We start from the raw sequence: 20986 nt of genomic DNA, 5'->3' as shown, positions 1-20986 counted from the left end.
GTTTTGGGATGGGGGTGGGGGTGGGGGGGGGGGGGGGGGGTTAGAGAGGCGAGGTTTAAGAGTCTCAGTTCCCTACTGCACTGATGAGATCCTTTATTCTCAGAGTGGTGAAATACAGAGACGGGCAGAGGGGTCAGTATATTAGACTGCTGCACCACCCGGAGCCCCCGCAGTCACCTTGTGTTTCGGGGGAATTTTAGCCGGGGTAAATATATAAACTGCTGGTGACCATACATAAAATAATGTACGACTCATGAGAACGAGATACAGAAGGATAAAAATACTGGGGTTAAAATTTGGAGCATCAGGTTATGTAAAGCTGAGCTAATATTTCTCATACATGAATAACTGAATATACATATACTATAATAAACATATACTGTAATTTACATCTATATACATATACGATATAATATATGCTATGTGCAATACATTCCACAGTCCTTGACTGTATATTCAACCTCCTGTGAATATAAAGTGTAATAACGTCTTAACTGTGACTGTACACACACACACACACACACACACACTTAGTGTAATATATAAATGTTTTCTGTGCAGTATCTCTACAGCACTGCTCCCAGCACCAAACACCTCATTATTCTAATGGACACTTTAGTTTTATTTTTTTAAATCTCTCCACTTTTACTTAGCCTCTACAGGCTTCAAACTACATCTCACTGTACTTGTACAGAAACAAGAAATCTGATCTCTTCTCTTATATTGATCCCTGAGAGCAGATCTGTGATTCTTGAACAAAATAAAATGATCGAGTTCCCACGCTGTTATTTTTATTTATACGAGATGTGACCAGCGAGGCTCTGACATAAACATTTATCTACCATAAGTTTAAATAAAGTTCCTCACACACACACACACACACACACACAGCACTGAGAAGCAGGAAGGAACCCAGAGATCAATCACAGCTGATCTGAGTGGAATGTTTTTATAATGTCAGGTACAGACGTCCTGATCTGAAGCGAGCGCTGAGGAGTGAACGAGCACTTTAAACGTCACCCGTGAAGAGACGACAGCTCACATGAAGATTGAGTGTGTGCGTGTGTGTGTATTACAGAGTTTGGGTGTGTGTGCGTGTGTGTGTGTGAGCTCGCCTGACAGCGTGTGCCGATGCTAAGCACGCTAACATGCGTGTTATGAGGACAATAAGTGGGTTGAGCTGCAGTGCCTCAAAAGTTGTGAACAAATACTGAGGTGGAGTTTAAATCCGTCTCGTTTCCTCCACTGAGTTTTTTATTGTTGTGACTTTTACCTGAATATCAGTAAAAAAAAAAAAACTGTGTCCAAATCTTTTAGTGATGAGGAGAATAAATATTAATCACACATAAAAGTGCAAACCTATTAAAAATTAACTAAAAACGGATATCTTTTATTCACATAAATATTATTCACACAGAATGACAAAGTAAAAATTTATTAAAAATTCATCAAAAACTAAAAACTAATATCTTTTATTCTCATAAGTATTTAGACCCTTCAGCCTCTGTGGCTGCAGTTACAGCTGCAGGTCGTCCCGGGTTCGTCTCTACATGCTTCACAGATCTGGATTGTGGCAGTTTATAACACTCTTCATGACAGATCCTCTTGAGCTCCATTAGATTTGATGAGCAGAATCTGTAAACCGCCGCCTTCAGGTCTCTCCGGCTGGTGTTTGATGGGATTGAAGTCTGAGCTCACACAGGGACAGAGACTCACCCTGAACCCCTCCAGTGTTGTTTTGGCTCTATGCTTTGGATCATCGTCCTGTTGACATGTAAGCTGTATTCATGCACTCTGGAGAAGATTCTCTTCAAAGATTTTCTTCTGTTTGGTTGAACTTAACCACTCTTCAGTTCTTACCAGTTTTCTTGTCCTTTTTTAAACAAACACTCCCATAGCGTGATGCTACCACCACCACATTTCACTGTATGGTTGAAGATATTTCTCAGTGTTCAGGGTCCTTTATATTCTGTTTTACTAAACTCCAAGCGAACCATCGTATGAATAGATTTAAACTGCAGCAGGATAATTTCAGGACTCTAAACACAACTCAAACATATTTAAAGCAAACAGGATGAACCCAACCCCAACTTCAAGGGCCACAGCAACGAGTCTGAATAATTTAAGCTTTTTTATTTATTTAAAGTTATTTAATTTTAAGAATTTTCTAAAAACAAAAAAAATTAATGTAATTTTCAGCAAAAATGCTAAATTAATTCAAAATTTGGTAAAGGTCCACCTGGAAATAGCTGGGCAGGAGTCTCAGATCACAGAATCATGCCTATCTGCCCTGCCACTAATGGCCAGCAGGGGGCAGAGACAAGCAGACTGTCTGTGGCGGTTTCTTTAATCAGAATGTCCCTCCATCTCATCAGCGCTAATACACGCCGACATCTTTTTTTATATACTTATTTTGAAAAGTGTAAACCCATACCCCATACCCCCCCCCCCCCCCCCAACAGACACACACATAGTATTAGTATAACGTCCAGCTCCGGATTCCTCCACAGTCTGAAGACGTGCAGTCAGTAGCCGTGTGAGTGTGTGTGTGTGTGTGTGTGTCCTGTGATGGACTGGTAACCTGTCCAGGGTGTTTCCTAGCTTGAAGCTCCAGTGAATCAAATGAATGAATCTTTGCTGTGATGGTGACTGGTGTGTTTTGGTTATTAGTGTTGGTCCCTGTGAGAGTCTCAGACTGAACAATGGTTGCGTGCAGAATCTATTAGTATCATTCATCATGGTGCCAAACACCAGGGCGCGAGTGCTGAGTCTACACTGAGAGAGAGAGAGAGAGTAAAAGTAAGAGAGAGAGAGAGTAAAAGTGCGAGAGAGTATGAGAGTTTCGAGGCTCAGAAAGTCACCAGCAATATTCAATCATAATCAATAATGAGAAATGAAAGGTGGTGAGAAACGTCTGTGTTTCCTACAGATGTGTTTCACGTTTACACTGTACCTGTGAGGTCGGATCATCACGTCTGATTTCTCTGTGAACGCTATCCAGCTATTTTTATTATTAGACACAAGATACCTAAAACTAAATAAAATAGAATTAAATTAAGATAAAGAAGGAGACCTGGTGGTACTGTAGCTGCTCAGAGGATTCGTGCGTTCGTCACTTAAATGAGTCACTCGTTTAATGCTGCACCCACCTCTGTTCGGTACCCGCTGCACTGCTGCACTGCTTGGTTCAGCTTATGTAGAAAAGTTACCTTTCCTCCAGTGCCCGGTCCGGCCGTGCCCGCGCCCTCCTCACCCTCCACCTTCCTGTGGCAGCCCAGCGGCCGAAACGATGCCAGGAACGACCGTGTTCAGACCGGGTTAATTATTGATTTCTGACCGGCCTTGCGTGCAGACCGTGTTTGTTTGGTCAGCAGAGGGTCAAAGGGGAAGCTGGAGGAGGAAGGGGAGGTGTGTATGTGTGTGTGAGTGTGTGTTGGTGGGGGGTGGGGGGTATGTGGTTATCAAAACAACCAGTGGCGCCCAATTTCTGTGTGCAAATAACAAAGCCAGTCAGTGACTGAGCACCTCTGTTCACCACGACGTTTCATCTGAGTCTGGATCCTTCAGAGGAGGTTTTGCTCATCATTATTAACGTGAGAATTCGAGTGAAATGTTACATCTTTTAAATTGGAGATGTGTCGCAGCACTCGAGCTGGTGTGGACTGACGGTCCATGTTCTCCCAGCACGATTTCTACAACATTCCTAAAAGCATCTTGTGATGTTCCTGAATGTTCGGATTTCTCTGTCCTCAGGCGTCTCTGTGGAGGTTCGATGTGGTTCAGCTTATGTAGAAAAGTTCAGGATCGTCGGCTCTAAATCTTCCTCAGTTTGACATCTGTAATGACCCCCCTCCCCAAGCACCTGCCCCCCCAAGCACCCGCCCCCCACAAAAGTTTTATAGAGACTCTTTAGACGAGTGTCAGACGTTTACATTTACACCCGTCTCACCCCCGCATGAGTCGTTACGTGAACCACACATCGTTTTAAAGGGAGCAACGAGCAGCAGGACTGTTTATGTTTTCATAAATGTGCACTAACAGCTTTAATGGACCCCCCCCACACACACACACACACACCAACACTTACTTAGCTTTTGGGTAGGAAGAGGTGGAGGTGTGGGGTGTTACTGTTGGACAGCACAATGCTTTATTCACTGAGGACTGACTGACTGAGGCGTAACCGCTTCCCCTGTTTTGTTTCTGGCTGTGGGATCAGATTATTAAGGGTGAAATTAAATTAATTAAACTGATAATAATATGTCGTTCTGCTCTTTGAGTGTAAATATGAGCATGTAGACGTGATAAATAAACGTCAGGTTTTTATTTTCCACGCTGCAGTTTTGCTCCGTGTTTACATTGTTTTGGAAATGTTCTTTCCTTTGGGTGATAAAAAGCTCCAGAGAGGAAATATTGAGAATATTTCTCATTTGTAGAAACGTTACAGCTCATTATGAACATGATAACATATTAACACGTCCACAGTTTTACAGAAAAATAACGTGTGTGAGTGTTTTTAAAGGTTTCGAGGATTTTATGAGTTTCCTCCTTTTTATAGATTCAGTTCAGTACAAAGTTTCTATCACAACAAAAATAAAGTGAGATTTTTTACCTCCAGTAAGATTAAAGTTTTAGTAAGATAAAAACCACGAGGAAAATGAATCAGATTATTAATTATTGTTTTTTCTTTTAAATCAGAGACCCAATAAAGACAGAAAAATTATCTGCTGTGTGTAGCGTGACTGCAGGAGACGTTTTACAGCTTCGTCTGCAGAAACTACGATAACACGAGGTGATAAAGCTGTAACCTCCCAACATTTATTATCTCCAACACACACACACACACACACACACACCACACACACACACACTCAAACCACACACACACACACACACTCACACACTTATACACACACACACATACACACACACAACACACATACACACTTATACACACCACACACACACACACACAAACCACACACACACACACACTTATACACACACTCTCTCACACACCATACACATATAGATGCACACACAAACCCATACTCAAACACACACACACTCACACACACACTCAAACACACACACACTCAAACACATACACAATCAAGCTGTCCTGCCCTAATCGCTGATGCCTTTTTCACCATACTTTACAGTTGTGAGAAGGAACTGCAGTTCATAGCAACATTACAGACGACACCTGATGAACTGGGCAGACTGGACACAGATCAGCACGACTGGGTTTGCTGGGTTTGCAGATTTCGATCATGGTTCTCCTGAGCAGATCGTTTCTCGTCTCATAACTCAGATTTTATTACACACTTGTTTCTTCTTACATGTTTACCTGAAATTGTTTCTATAAACTTTACCTGTACGGTCGGTTCACCTAATAAACCAGCACCTGAACCCAAAAACTGAGCAGAACAGGGTGAGCGACGCTCGGGGGGAGGAGGAGGGAGGAACAGAACCATCTGAGTAACGACAAGAAGTAGCAACAAAATCAACTGACATTTACACCCTAAATAAACTGCTGTCACTGCAAGGCTGAGACGTACCCGCTTCCACCTCCTCTCCATCATGTTGGTGGCACGAAGCCACAAGAAGAAGACAAGTTTTGATTCTCACACCGTTTCTCCTCCTATTTTGGCACCATTCACCCCTCTCTCCTGGCTCCTGTAATGAGCGGCGCTAAGCTGAAACTCGTCGTTTAAAACTCAGCTGAACGTTTTCACCTCGGGACGTTTACATCATGAAAATCATTTTAATCTCCAGATTCACCTCCACCAGGTCCGTCTGCACCGGGTCCCACCGGGCCTCACCGGGCCCCTGATAAACACTTCATGCACCGGTCCTCACCAGGCCTCACCGGGCCCCTGATAAACACCTCATGCACCAGTCCCCACCGGGCCTTACCGGGCCCCTGATAAACACCTCATGCACCAGTCCCCACCGGGCCTCACCGGGCCCCTGATAAACACCTCATGCACCAGTCCCCACCGGGCCTCACCGGGCCCCTGATAAACACCTCATGCACCAGTCCTCACCGGGCCTCACCGGGCCCCTGATAAACACCTCATGCACCAGTCCTCACCGGGCCTCACCGGGCCCCTGATAAACACCTCAAGCACGGGGGCCGTTCTGGGGTTTCATGTCTTTTAGCACAGTTTGAGAAATAAATCTGTCGTCGGCTCCATTATTCTGTCTGTCAGGTGTAAAGCTGCCAATTCTGATTTGACTGGGATCCAGTGAGAGTCAGAACAAGCGGCGGCTGCTAATGAAGAGTCTCGGTAATTATGACGAAAATAAAAGCTCGGTACTGACGGGCCCGGGGCGGGTGTGCTGTGGCTGTACATGCCTCAGATCAAAATGTTTTTATAAACATGATTTGCTTTTGTTAGGCCATGCGAGCTTATTATGATTTTATTCTTGAAGGTTTTTTTGCACGTGTTCGGGTTTGTTGTCTTGTTAAAACCTTCAGATTTTGTTTCTTGGCCAATAAAAATCCAATTGAAGCCACATTAGCGTCTCTGTGACTCCAAAGCTTAATCTTAGCTTCATGTACTTTATTCAAATGCACTCCATCAGTTTAACATGTTTGGGTTGTTGTGATGCTGGAAAACAAAAACAGAAGTTTTAACTCTTTTATTATTCCACTTTTTTATGATGCACCAGTTTTATTATAAGCAAATATATCACAATATATCACCTTACACAGTAGGCACAGCAATGTTAGTTTTTTTAGCATTTATAACATACTGATCACCAAACTCTAATCTAAAGGTTTGGTCCGTGTTTTTACTCATCATCATTAACTAAGGATTATCAGGCCGTGACACAGTGACTGAACTTTTTATACCAAAAGATGAATCATTTAAGGTCCTGGGTTCGATTCTCCCCATGTTTGTGTGGGTTTTCTTCAGGTGCTCCGGTTTCCTCCCATGAAAACCTACAGTCAAGACAACTAGAGCTACTAAATTGGTGTGTGTATGTGTATGTGTGTGTGTGTGTGTGTGTGTGTGCGTGTGAAAGAAAAGCTGCAGAAATGATTCCTCCTGACGTTCTTCTCTCTACAGTCCGTGTGAACTTTCAGGACCTGCGGTGCTGCTGGGAAATCAGATCAGGTTGAATCAGGTGTGCAGGAGCTAAAAGAAACTACTCCACTCACTCACATGAAAGCTGAGACGTGAAGAGCGCTCAGACTCGGAGAGGAAGCGCGCTGTGATTGGTCGGTTTGGTGCTAGCGTGTACTTTGTTCTGCCGTGTCGAGTGTACGAGCGCTGAACAATTTACAAGCACTTCAAAGCCTGCAGTGATTGAACCTGGGTGAGACACGCCCGCCCTCGGCTCACGAAGAGCCGGGAGATCACCGACCCACACCGTGATGGTTATCTCTCGCTCTCACGCCGACATGTTTATACACTCATGTGACCTCGCCCGGGTTCTTCTTCACCCCTCATGCCTTAATCTGAGAAACGAGCGCTCGGTTCCTTTTATATTTAAAATAATGAAATAACACAAATAATCACGAGCACACGGCCGGTGTTTCCCTGCACGACCACACCCGCCACAGCTGAGAAACCACAGAAATAATAAAAAATGATTTAATCACCACATTTAACATGAATTTTTAAATATAACATGAAATAAGTAAAATGTGAAACATGAAATAAATAAATAAATTAGCTGAGATGTGAACGCTGCAATAAAAAAACTTTAGTAAGATTTGATGTAACAAATTAATCCGGGTGAGAATAAAGACGTTCTTTAAAGTTCTAATGAATAAAATGATTTAATAATGAAGTGTTTCTTGATCAGGTGTTTGACTATAACTGCAGGTATTTTAGACGTGTTACTTCAGTGTGTGTATATTTATCATGTTTTATTAAATCTAATCAGATTTTAATCAGATTATTAAGATTTATGATCATGTAATGACTGATTAAACAAGATTCACTGCGAAATTTCATCTTTATCTCATTTCCATCCGGTACCGTCACGCTCACCAAACTGCCTCTCACGCCAGTGAATGTGAGTGTGTGTGTGTGTGTGTGTGTGTGTGTGTGTTGCCCTGTGTTGGATTGGCACCCTGTCCGGGTTGTATTACTCTATTGAGCTCAGTGCAGTGATGATACACTGATGATGCAGTTATAATACAGTGACGATACAGTAAAGATGCAGTGATGATACACTGGTGCTACAGTGATGTGCAGTGGTGATACAGTGATGATACCATGATAATGCAGTGAAGAAACCATGATGATACAGTGATGATACCGTGATGATGATACGGTGATGATACAGTGATAATGCAGTGAAGATACAGTAAAGATGCAGTGATGATGCAGTGGTGCAGCAGTGGTGATGCAGTGATGATGCAGGATGAATCCTTTATTTTATGTTACTAAAATTCATTCACTGTCTGTCTCACTGCAGCTCTACTTCATTTATAATTATAATTATTCTGCAGCTTTAATATTTTGCCACTTAAATTAATCACAAAAGCGCCTGTAGCAGGAAAATTCCTAAACTGATGCTTTGACATGATGTGGAACATGTAAACATTCTGTACGGTGAGTAGATTAATCGCTCCTGTAATCACTCATCATGGACGGAGAGGAAGAAAATAAAAGATCAGACGGTTTGATCTGGTGATGAAACGATTTATTTTCTTTTGATCCTGTTACGAGGGGAAACTTTCCCTCATCCTTCATCACAGAGGGTGTCAGAACCCGTTTAACCCCCCAAAATACACCCACATACCCCAACTGGATCAAAGAGACATTCCTGTCTGTCCTCTGATTTCTCTTTTATTTTAGACGGTTTAGGATTTATTGTTTTATTGTTTTAACCTCCAGAGAAATAATAAGTTTAGGGTTAAAGTCAAAATGACGGATCTTCTGATCTTTAGGTTCTCCTATTAGCCTAGTATTGTTTTGCTAGTTTAGCATACTTTCTGACGCTACACACTGTGATCATTTTCCTGGTTTTGCTGACACAGATAAACCTGCTAATTATAAAACAGAATTGATAATGCGCCGCTGCAGCCAGCAAGGAAACGTTCTGCTACAGCCAGATTAAAATCCACTTTCATCTTACATCTATCTAAAAAGTACAAATAATATCTCTAATATCTCATATAGTAGCAGCCATAGTTTATCGTTTAAGGTACTGGACAAGCAGTCAGAAGGTTGCTGGTTCAAATCCCTCATTGTTTAAGGTTTAGTGTTGGGACAGAGGTGTCATTTGCTTGGGAATAAAAACTGACGCTAAATTCTACAAATATGAAAATCCAGTCTGGCTGAGATCTGAGCTCTTGTAACTGAGAATTTATTAAAACTCAAATTTTCTAGAGGAGAAATTTTATTTTCTGTCTGACATTAAAAAGATTTTGCTCTCTAGGACTCACTGAAGCTTCCTGCTGGAATGTAAAGTGTTAAACCACATTAGTGTGTGATTATAAATACATGAATGTGATTTGTTTATAAGAATCATTTCCAGAGACGGAAGCGTTTACCGATGATCCGTCAGCGCTGTGTGGAGCGGGCGGGGCCGTGTTATTTACTTTGATTTATGTGCTGTTCCAGCCCGGGGGGATTTTCGTGGCACCTTTGGCATGACAGCAGCTTCACTCGGTTCCTTCTGGTCCTCTGAGGAGGATAAAAACCTGAAGCCTGCGGCGGTGTGAGCGACGTTTCCTCACAATAAACTTCCCCAATGTTAATAAACTCAGGTACAAATCCCAGCAGCTCGGAGGACAAACAGGAGCAGACGGAGCAAGACGAGCCATGTAGGATGTAAACAAGCCGAGTCCTGAAACACGAACAGAATCTTTCTCCGTGTTAAACGCCAATATCGTAAATTATAATTACAGCGCCGACATTTTCAGCTCATTTAAAATCATAAATCATCACTCAGGTACATTTATTACCACCAGATTCCAGAACATTCCTGCTGAATAACACACTTCATTTACTGAGTGTAAAACCTACAGATACAGTTTACAAATGATTATCATCCACCTGGATGTGGCCAAAAAACATGTCCCAACTTTTACAGAGATGGAGTTTGTACTACACACCATCCAACCAACTAACAAACCAACCAACCATCCAACTAACCATCCATCCTTCCATCCCACCAACCAACAAACCAACCATTCATTCATTCAACCATTCATGGTTTACTCATGGTACTTTTTGCAAGTTAGGGTTCCCCCGGAACCGGGAGCCAGTCCATCACAGACACTGTTCACAGTCAAGCAAGCTTTACATCACAATGTACAATGAGGCTGCAGAGCAAAGATGATGATTTTAAGCCTGCTTGATTGTGGACACTCATGTTTAAGAAGCTGATTGACTGGATACCTGACATGTTCTTCAACCATCTGAATATTCAAACTAATATTCTTTTAGGACATGGTGACAGTTTTCTTTCTGATAAACCAGCGACGGTGTGATGCTGGTGGGTTGTGTTACCCACGTTCTACCAACTTTTAACTGATGCCAACCTGGTTCTGGTGGTTCCTGGAATACAGCTGATGGGTTTCATCTCAGCTTCAGTGGACGAGAGAATTTAATGATCTGATTTTTATTGACCATCGTCTCGTTATATTTAGTTATTTCTCGAGAACACATTCTCTCTCTGTCTCTCTTTCTGTCTCTCTTTCTCTCTCTCTCTCTCTCTGTGTCTCTTTCTTATATAACTGTGAGATTCATCAGTGAGCCACCAGCCGCTCTGAGTTGGCAAGCTTGTGTTTATCAGGCCGGCAGCACAGCAGCAGCTTATCATAACAGTGACTTGCTGGATGGAAGAAACCAGCAGAAATATATTCTCAGGTGCATGTTATGAACTTGTAATAAACTCGTTATGAACTGGTTATGAGCTCTTGTATAACAGGACTGCAGGTATTCAGGATGAATAAAGTTCTGATGGTGGTAGTTAATGAACACGAGGAACTGACTCGCGGTGATATTGACTGAGATGATAAACGGGGGTCACTGACATTTTACCTTTATTTGCTGTTGGTGAGCAAAGTGACTGAGTTCATGTGGACCCCCCTCCTAATTATTATTAGATTTGATTATTATTAGGGCTGTCAAACAATTAAAATTTTTTATCACAATTAATCTCAGAATTTCATATAGTTAATCGCGATTAATCGCATTAAAAAAAATCTGTGTAAATGTTATAGAAAACAAGTATTTTTAAGTGAAATGTTACCATTAAAATGGTGAACACATTTTATGCTAAATGTACTTATGTTAAAAACTGCTGGGACAAGAGAAAACTGTAAGGGAGTTTTATTCACTCACATACTAGGCAGTAATACTATCCAGCAGAGACCCTTGACTTCGTATATATGTCAGATTGTAGGTTAAAATTTCTCCATCAGCAAACATTGTAGATCAGCGGTGCTTTAGGTGGGATAAGGCGTAGTTAATGTAACAGACTTTTCTGTGGTTGTATCGTGACGATGGTTTGATGGACGTTTCTACACGAAGTGAGTGTGTTTTGACCCTTTGGGGCTTCCATAGTTCATGGAATAGCATGCTTGGCTAACGACTCTAGCTGTCCGCTATTCGGTACCGTAACAGAAAAAGTAAGTGTTCTGCTCCCAACAACTTGTGACTATACCGTGTATTTATTTCTTTATTAAGAAAGTGCATCACTACGACGCTCGGTTACATTTGAGAAACGCTGTCTTAATGAGAGATGCCGTGCACGGTCAAGTCTCAACATGAACTACGGATGACTCGCAGGGCCAAATAGAATTTGCGTTAACGGCACTATTTTTTTTAATCGCATTAAATTGAGATCGCGTTAATGCGCTATTACTGCGTTAACTTCGACAGCCCTAATTATTATTATATTATTGTGTGATCTCTATTGTTGTAAATTGTGCTGTTCTATAGGAGACAGATCTTCAGGCAGGTCAGTCCAGCACCTGCATTCTCTCATTAATAATCTGCACTGTATCACACATGCAGAAGGTATTTCTGTCCCTCTTGAGCTCTCGTGAGAAGCCGGCGGAGTTTCTGGGTGTTGTTGATATTTGGCTGCTGCTGTTGCTGGACTCTAATCAGCTGTGTTCACTGATAAAGGTTTTCTGAAGTGTGTCCAAGCTCGCGTGCTTAAATTCATCACACAGGCGTGTTTAGTTTTGATCCAGTGCTGTCTGAGGGATCAAAGGTCAAAAGCACTGAAATTGTTCTAAGCCTGAATATTTTAATAATGGTGTGCACTGTAGATAGTGAAATCCATCAATTCCATGTGATCAAATATTTAAAATATTTAAATCGTGTTTCACTCACAGTGTTTCTGCTGTAAAGTGTAAAATCGTGACTCCTTCCTGCTTGTGAATGACTGAGATCCTTTTGTTACTGAACCTTTTATTCCTGATGATTATTAGCATCACTTGTTACTTATTTATCTGTTAACCTGGGAAATATTTCACAGTATTTTGATTTATTATTTTACAAATTTGCCAGTGTTACAATACTGATCAATATGGATCATATATTTGCAAAAATCAGTAAAGTTTAAAAGGTAAAATTAATGAACCACAGTAAAAGTCTGTTTGTAAATCTCTGCTGATTTACTGTCCCAACATTTTAAAACTTTATTTGTACGTATAAACAGAATAAAGATTCAGAGCGACGGAAGCTAAATAATAATCAGTGTGTTAAATTCTGGTGTGTTTTAGTGAACGTGAGCAGCAGCAGACGCTGAATGTGTTAAACTGGTTATGAAAATAATATTTCATAATAAAATAAAGTTGTGATTTTATAAGAGTGAATTAATCTGAGTGTGTAAACTAATTTGCATTGATTTATAAATTCACGTCTCTTCCTGGCACCGACTGAGTTATTAAGCAACAGGACGTGATTGCGTGCAAAGTATCTGGACAGCGTTCAGCAGCTTCATCTAGCGTTCCACCAGGAAAAACCCTGACCTGATCTTACCAGAAATATTTGTTTAGTCTGATGTCCTGACACGACTTATTATCAGATTATTCACATCAGCACAGAAAATACAGAAACATTCATAACAGTTTTACTATCATTTATTCATTTTATTGTATAATTGTGTAATAAATCTTTTAATAATTAAGTCTTAAATAGTAAATTTACACAAACACAGACAGGGGCCCCAGAACCGGGCCCTCTGGTCTCTTTACCACCAACTTCATGTACCAGGAGTGAAACCCAGTGAAAATGGACTGAAACGGCACCAAACGACAGAGTCTAACGTGTAAAACTCAACAAGGAACAAGAAACGTTTTAATTAGAACTTTTTACTGATCGTCTTTTTAAACCAGATAAAAAATCTTTGCAGCTTCTAATCGAGCTTTCTGAACCAAACCAAAAAATATTCATAGGAGATAAAGAGGCAATAATCTAACCCCCCCCCCAAACTGTTTATAATTATGTAATTATATTTATTAATATCAATTACACCCTGTCTGAGGTGCTCAGGTGGTGCAACATTAAATTACACTAGCCCAATACTGCTGGGATTAAGGGTTCGTGTGCTGTGCTATCAGCCAGTTGGGCATCTACACACAGTCATGATTGGCTGTTTCGGGAGGGTTTGATTAGAGGGCAACTTTGTTGTTAAAAGGGTGGCCGATGCCCTGTGAAGGACTGGTGTCTTACCAGCCTGTACTGAGTGATGAGGGCTCACGTAACAGACGATGAACCACCCGAGCGCCAACAGCGTCCAAAATAAAGTTAGAAGTGTTTAGGTGCAGAAATTGCTGCAAAAAATGATGCAACCAGTTATTGAATTACAATTCCTTTTTGCAAGGGTGTGTGCTTGTGTGTGTGTGTGTGTGTGTGTGTGTGTGTGTGTGTGTGTGTGTGTGTGTGTGTGTGACTGTCATTAAATATAATAAATGACATTTTACAAAATTCATTTCCCGCCTTTTTGTTTAATTTAATGATATAAAATGATTCAGTGTGATCAGACGAGCCAAGGCTGCGGTGTGTATTCAGTGTGTTTTCTGTTGAGCGTGATTTTGACGTGCAGTTTGGAATGTGAATGCTGTAATGCTTCCCTTAATATAATTGAATGTAATTAAATGTAATTGAATGTAACTGATTGTAATTGAATTATCCTTGATCTCAGACAGTCCTGTCCTGGTCTCTCAGCTGTACAGTAGTTTCTCTGCGTCTCTCGGCCGGTGTTGACGGCGTGTAGAACCTGTCCGCTGTTTCAGTAGTTAAACATTAGCAGGTTGCGTGAGAGCGCGTGAACCCGAGCGCTGCCTCCCCGAGCCCGCGTGAGGATGTTTGGGGAGGGACCGGGGGGGTGAGGAGGGGGGCGAGGGGGGGTGAACTAAGTTCACGTCTCACTCATCAGTCACTGCAGCGGCACTTTGGACGGAAACACAGATCAGCGTGTTTCGCTCAGCTCGGGTTTTAATGTCGTGTTGTGCAACGACTGAAGTAATTTACTCCCGCTGATCCGCCATGCTAACGCTGCAGCGCTAACAGGCCGCGGTGACGCTCGGCTTCTCCATGGAACTGTGGGCTGAATTCTACACGATAATTCTGCTGTTTATAGAAATGATCTGTGATCTGGCTGCACCAATAAACAGAAATGTTTAACTTTAGCACCACCATCCTCATAAATGTCAATAAAGTTAAAAACACAATTTACATTTTAATTAAAAATAAAAATAAAAGAATGCATTCATGCACATAATTTATTAGATTTAAAGTTTATGGCAACAGTTTAGGGAAGGCTCTTTCTTCTTCCAGCATGACTCTCACCAGACAGTCTCCATACTTTTTTGAGGACAGTAGGAGCTTAGTGAGTAGAGCTTTGGGCTATTAATCAGAAGGTTGTGAGTTCGAATCCATGCTCTGCCATGCAGCCTAGTCTGCACCATACAGTGCCAGACCCTGCGCTCTAACCCTGAACTCTGACCCCAGCTTCCTAATAAACACATAGATAAAGAATTCCATTGTACTGGACACTTGTGGACATTTATATGATAAATAAAAGCGTCCCGTCTGTCCCAGATTATTTATGTGCTCTGTACAGCGGGGGCAAAAGTTTTGACTTGAATAGTTGATTCCAGACTCTGTGTTCTGATCTTCTGTACTCATGCACTGACCGGTCAGTTCCACAAAAGTGTTTTTGTTCCTCCAGATACTAAAATAAAAGTAATTTTTGGAAGTGTTTCTGCTCGTTTATAATCTCTAATGATTAATTGTGTTGAACTGAATCTCGCTGCTGCTCTGCTGTATAAACGCTGCATGAATACAGATGAGAACAGCAGCTGGATGTTCCTGCACTAACTGATGAGTGTGATTGAAAGTATACCATGACTGACTGTTCGTGTCGGTACTGCTGTCATGTCTCGTGCGTTCTGAAGTTTCCTCCCGCGCGCGGCGGGGCTGCGCGTGAGTTCTCGTGTTCGCGTGAGAAACTGGAGGGGGGGGGGGGGGGACTCCTCTCCTCCGGTCTGCACGCTCACTGGCACGCAAAGCGCGCGCGCGCGCGATAGAGAGAGAGAGAGAGAGAGAGAGAGAGAGAGAGAGAGAGAGAGAGAGAGAGAGAGAGAGAGAGACTCATTCATAACATTAATATAATATTCCTCTGTATACAGTGAGGTAAATAAATAAGATAAATTATTAATATATAAATGCAACAGCTTCACATACAGATCTGTCTTTTTGTTATTATTATTCTATTATAATTTTATCATTGTTATTATTATTATCATTATTGTTATTATTATTATTCTATTATAATTTTATCATTATTATTATTATTGTTCTATTAAAATGTTATCATTATTATTATTATTGTCATTATCATTATTATTATTATTATTCTATTATAATTTTATCATTATTATTATAATTTTATTATTATTATTATTATTAATTATAACTTTATTATTATCATTATTATTACAATTTTGTTATTATTATTATTACAATTTTGTTATTATTATTATTATTATGATTATTATTATTGTTATTTTATTATTATTATTATTCTATTATAATTTTATCATTATTATTATTATTATCATGATTATTATTATTATTATTCTATTATAATTTTATCAGTATTATTATTTCATTATTATTATAATTTTATTATATTATTATTATTAATTATAACTTTATTATTATGATTATTATTATGATTATTATTATTATTATTTTATTATTATTTACATTTACATTTTCGCCATTTAGCGGATGCTTTTATCCAAAGCGACTTACATTAATTATACAGTCTAAGCAACTGAGGGTTAAGGGCCTTGCTCAAGGGCCCAACAGTGGCAACCTGACAGTGGTGGGGTTTGAACCAGCAACCTTCTGCTTACTAGTCCAGTACCTTAACCACTTGGCTACAACTGCAATTATTATTATTAGTAGTAGTAGTAGTATTAGTATTGCTGTTATAATTATTATTAATGTCGTGTGTATATGTGTGTGTGTGTTATTTATGAGTGTGTGTTTATAAGTGTGTGTGTGTGTGTGTGTGTGTCTTGGCTCTGATCTCAGGCTCTATAATCTCATTCACATGTAATAATTACTACCTCTGAGCTCCGCCGCTACGTGACGTCACACGGACAGCAGCCAATCAGAAGCGGAGCGGCTCTTTATAAAGAGAATATCGCGCCAATGTGGAAGCGCTTCTGCAGACGCACAGCAGCACAGAGAGAGAAACGCAATAATCACCGCAACCCTGGTCATCTACGCTTACCTGCTTCTTCTTCATCAGGTAGGTTCAGTACAGTCCTGTAGGAAGAGCATGAATTATTTATATTTATTTATAATTTTTTATATTTATTTATTTATAATCATTTATAATTATTTATATTTATTTATATCAACATTCAAATAACTACATGCAGAAATACATGCATAATTGCACCTCAGTAGAGTGATATATATATATATATAATTTACTCAAAATTTATTTGTGCAGTGATGATTGTACTGATGGATCCGAACCTGAACCCTCAGTCTGAACTTTAATGTTTTTACTGGTCAGTTTATAGTTCCGATTTATTCTGATCAGTGATTAAATCCGTGCATGATGCACCAAAGCATTAAACACCAGTTAAAGCTTCCAGTTAGAGGTTCCACTGAAAGGTTCCACTGAAAGGTTCCACTGAAAGGTTCCACTGAAAGGTTCCACTGAAAGGTTCCAGTTAGTGGTTTCTGTTAGAGGTTCCAGTTAGAGGCAGGTGCTGTGGTGCACAGTAACTTCACTAACAGGCACAGCTCATCATGCTAAGACTGGCCGGTGGTGATCCTGCACATGCAGCTTTTCATCATCATCATCATCATCACCAGTGTTTATTATGTTCATCTGTACAGCTCTCTCTCTCTCTCTCTCTCTCTCTCTCTCTCTCTCTCTCTCTCTCTCTCTCTCTGTGCAATATTCATTTTCTATTATTTTTCAAAACCTAAGAGAATAGACACAGAAATGTATAATAAAATTATAATTAAATATAACATAACATCATTATTATTCAGTTGAAATCATAAATATGCACACAGATGTATTTTCCTCTTACTTTAGGAAAATCATATATTAAATAAAAAATAAATGAATTAGTATAACAATAGTGATTATTATTATTTAGTATTAATGTGCATATGTGAACATACCAGCTGAATGTTTATGGTATTTTTACCTTTATGATAATTATTTGATAGTAAATTTGCATTGTTGTGTTTTAATTTTTTCAGTTTCCTTCCTGAGAAAAAGAAAAATGGTGCTGGCGGTTCTTCCTCTCTTGGGCCCCATCTCAGTGTCTGAGAGTCTCGTGGCCATGATATCCATCTGCGTGGTCTACCTCCTGCTCCAGATGACACGTTCCAAAATTCCTGTGGGCCTCCAGCCAGTCCCGGGTCCCAAACCCTTACCGCTGATCGGAAACGCACTCGATTTGGGACGCAACCCTCACCTAAGCCTAACAGCCATGAGTAAACGATACGGCCCAATTTTCAAAATCCAGATTGGCACACGTCCCGTGGTGGTGCTGGGCGGAAACGAGGTTGTGCGCCAGGCTCTCATTAAGAAGGGCGAGGACTTCGCTGGACGTCCTGACCTCTACAGCTTCCGCTTCATTAACGATGGGAAGAGTCTGGCGTTCAGCACCGATCAGGTTGGCATCTGGCGTACGAGGCGCAAACTGGCCCTCAGTTCTCTTCGGTCCTTCGCGGGGGTAAAGGGTTCGAACAGCGAGTACTCCTGTGCCCTGGAGGAGCACATCAGTAAGGAGGCCCTGTACCTGCTGGAGAGGCTGCTTGGAGTCACTGAGAGCTCTGCTGGCTTCGATCCATTCAGGCACATCGTCATGTCTGTGGCCAACGTAATCTGTGGAATGTGTTTCGGCCGACGGTACAACCACGACCACCAGGAGCTGCTCAACCTGGTCAACCTCAGCGATGAGTTTGGACAAGTGGTGGGTAGCGGAAACACGGCCGATTTCATCCCAATCCTGCGCCTGCTGCCCAGCAAGACCATGACCAAGTTTCTGGACATAAACAGAAGATTCAATTTGTTTATTCAGAGGATCGTCAACGAGCACTACAGCACATTCGATAAGGTTTGTGCAGATCTAGGGCTAACCCCAACCCAGATCTATCTAAATGTAAAATATATTGTAATAACGAGATAATAATGAGATCTGTTTACTATAAGCCACTAGTATTTCTAACAGTGTTCTACAAACAGAACCGGTAGATGTCGTGTAATGTTCATATTTTATTATTTATGCTTTTTATTTTAATCCAAAAGTTCTCACTGTCTCGCATGTTTTTGTGCAGAACAACATTCGTGACATTACAGACTCTCTTATCGATCATTGCGAGGACAGAAAACTGGACGAGAACTCGAATGTGCAAGTGTCTGATGAGAAGATCGTTGGAATCGTGAACGACCTGTTCGGAGCTGGTGAGAGTATATTAATATTAAATAAATAAATAAATAAATGATTGTGTTATATTATAATCTCACATCTTTATCTTGGTCTGACTCCACAGGTTTTGATACGATCAGCACCGCCCTGTCGTGGTCCGTCATGCATCTAGTGGCTTATCCAGAGATCCAGGAGCGACTGCACCAAGAACTCAGTGAGTTTGGTTTATGTTTGCTCGATAGTTCAGACTCGATAGATCATCTCCGCCTGGTCTGTCTTAAATTCTTCGACTCCAGTTCTACCAGTCAGTGAATGAATGAATGAATCATTAGCTCAGCTCATTGAAGAATTTAAACTCTGCTCTTCTTCTGCAGTGGTGAAAGTTGGAACGGATCGAATGCCTCGTCTGACCGATAAAACCAGCCTGCCGTACCTCGAGGCTTTTATAATGGAGATCTTCCGTCACTCGTCCTTCCTTCCATTCACAATCCCACACTGGTACGACATCTATTAACATTTAATTCTGCATTTAATTCTGCAGCAGGAGCTGAACGTGCTGCTGCACTCCTGCACCGCTCACTGATGTCGTTTTCTCTGATTATTTTCTTGCAGCACCACGAAGGACACGTCGCTGAACGATTACTTCATTCCTAAAGACACGTGCATCTTCATCAACCAGTGGCAAATCAACCACGATCCGTAAGTTCATCATCACTTCATCACTCGTCACCGCATTCCAGCCTCAGATATTTAGGAACTCTCGCTCACCTTCAGATCAGCTGTGGTTAACAGTTCAGTAGCTATAAAATCAGAGCTCAGCTTGTATCAGAGCTTTTCATGTGTAAGCTTCACATCAACTGAACCAAAGTCACAAAATTTATAGTAAAAAATTCTGTTCTATAAACACCTCATAATAAGGGTCAAAAGTTTACATACACTGTAAAGCACTGCAGTCTTTTTATCATTTTATAATCAGTAATCAGTAATTTTCTTTAGAATTTGTTCCTCACAGTTTCAGGAAGTTAAAATCAAGTTACCAGCCCGTCTGAACACTGACAGATGATTTCCACCACTCGAGTATTTAAAATAAATCCCATCCCCATATCACCAACCCTTATCGCCCCCTGCATGTCGGGCCCCTCATTACTGCAGTGGGATTGTAATATTATTTAAAGCTCTGAGTGTATTTTAAACTGTTTGATTTGGCAGTCAGTGATGTGCTGAGGTTTAAACATCTGGCCTTTAATTTCATTCATCGTTAAGCTTTAAACTACTAAATATTATAATATTCTAAATATAAACCAGTGCTGATTCTGTATCTGTAGCGTCTGTAAGCTAACAGTAATCTGAAGTCAAGAACAGATCTCCAGTCCAGTATCTGAACAGGTTCCTGATCTGGTTTGTGTCCTGCAGGGATCTCTGGAAGGATCCGTCCGTGTTTAACCCCGACCGCTTCCTGACCGCCGACGGCACCGAGCTCGACAAGACCGAGAGCGAGAAGGTGATGATTTTTGGTTTGGGCAAACGGCGCTGCGTGGGCGAGGCCATCGGCCGCTCAGAGGTCTTTCTGTTCCTGGCCATCCTCATCCAGAGGCTAAAGTTCAGCAGCCTGCCCGGGCAGACGCCAGACATGACGCCCGAGTACGGGCTCACCATGAAGCACAAACGCTGCCTGCTGCGCGCCACCCTGCGACCCGGGTTCAAAGTGTGAAGATCCGGTGTGAGGCGAAGGTCCCGAGTTCAGGGAAGTTAAAAAAGAACTGTGACGTGTTACTGCAGACGAGAACTGGCTATGCTTAAACGCAGGTTCATGTTTAGAATGCCATCGCTAAGCTGGTGAAAACACAAGATTGTAAATATAAAAATTCATCTTGTGAAATTCACAGAAATTTTTGTACTCTGAGAAATTCAGATGAACCGTGTCTGTATCTCAGGTACCTGCTGCAGGGTGTGTGTGTGTGTGTGTGTGTGAGTGTGTGTGTGTGAGTGTGTGAGTGTGTGTGAGTGTGTGTGTGTGTGTCAGTGTGTTTAAGTGTGTGTGAGTGTTTAAGTGTGTGTGTGTGTGTGCGTGAGTGTGTGTGT

At 41.1% G+C, this 20986-nt stretch overlaps 1 protein-coding gene across 1 annotated transcript in view; it reads left to right on the top strand.

Moving 5' to 3' along the window:
• The first annotated feature begins 16676 nt into the window (after window positions 1-16676).
• Window positions 16677-20986, top strand: part of LOC134322913 (cytochrome P450 1A1) — a 4826-nt gene continuing 516 nt past the window's right edge. Inside the window, exons 1-7 of the mRNA XM_063004327.1 lie at window positions 16677-16752; window positions 17730-18592; window positions 18813-18939; window positions 19029-19118; window positions 19279-19402; window positions 19517-19603; window positions 20318-20986. The exon at window positions 20318-20986 is cut by the window's right edge and continues 516 nt beyond it. Of these exons, the coding sequence (XP_062860397.1) occupies window positions 17753-18592; window positions 18813-18939; window positions 19029-19118; window positions 19279-19402; window positions 19517-19603; window positions 20318-20615 (1566 nt within the window). The 5' untranslated portion in view covers window positions 16677-16752; window positions 17730-17752 and the 3' untranslated portion in view covers window positions 20616-20986. The remainder of the gene's footprint in view (window positions 16753-17729; window positions 18593-18812; window positions 18940-19028; window positions 19119-19278; window positions 19403-19516; window positions 19604-20317) is intronic.

The sequence above is a fragment of the Trichomycterus rosablanca genome, chromosome 11 (genome assembly GCF_030014385.1).
Source record: "Trichomycterus rosablanca isolate fTriRos1 chromosome 11, fTriRos1.hap1, whole genome shotgun sequence".
NCBI lineage: Eukaryota > Metazoa > Chordata > Actinopteri > Siluriformes > Trichomycteridae > Trichomycterus > Trichomycterus rosablanca.
This window is presented reverse-complemented; position numbering and strand designations above follow the sequence as displayed.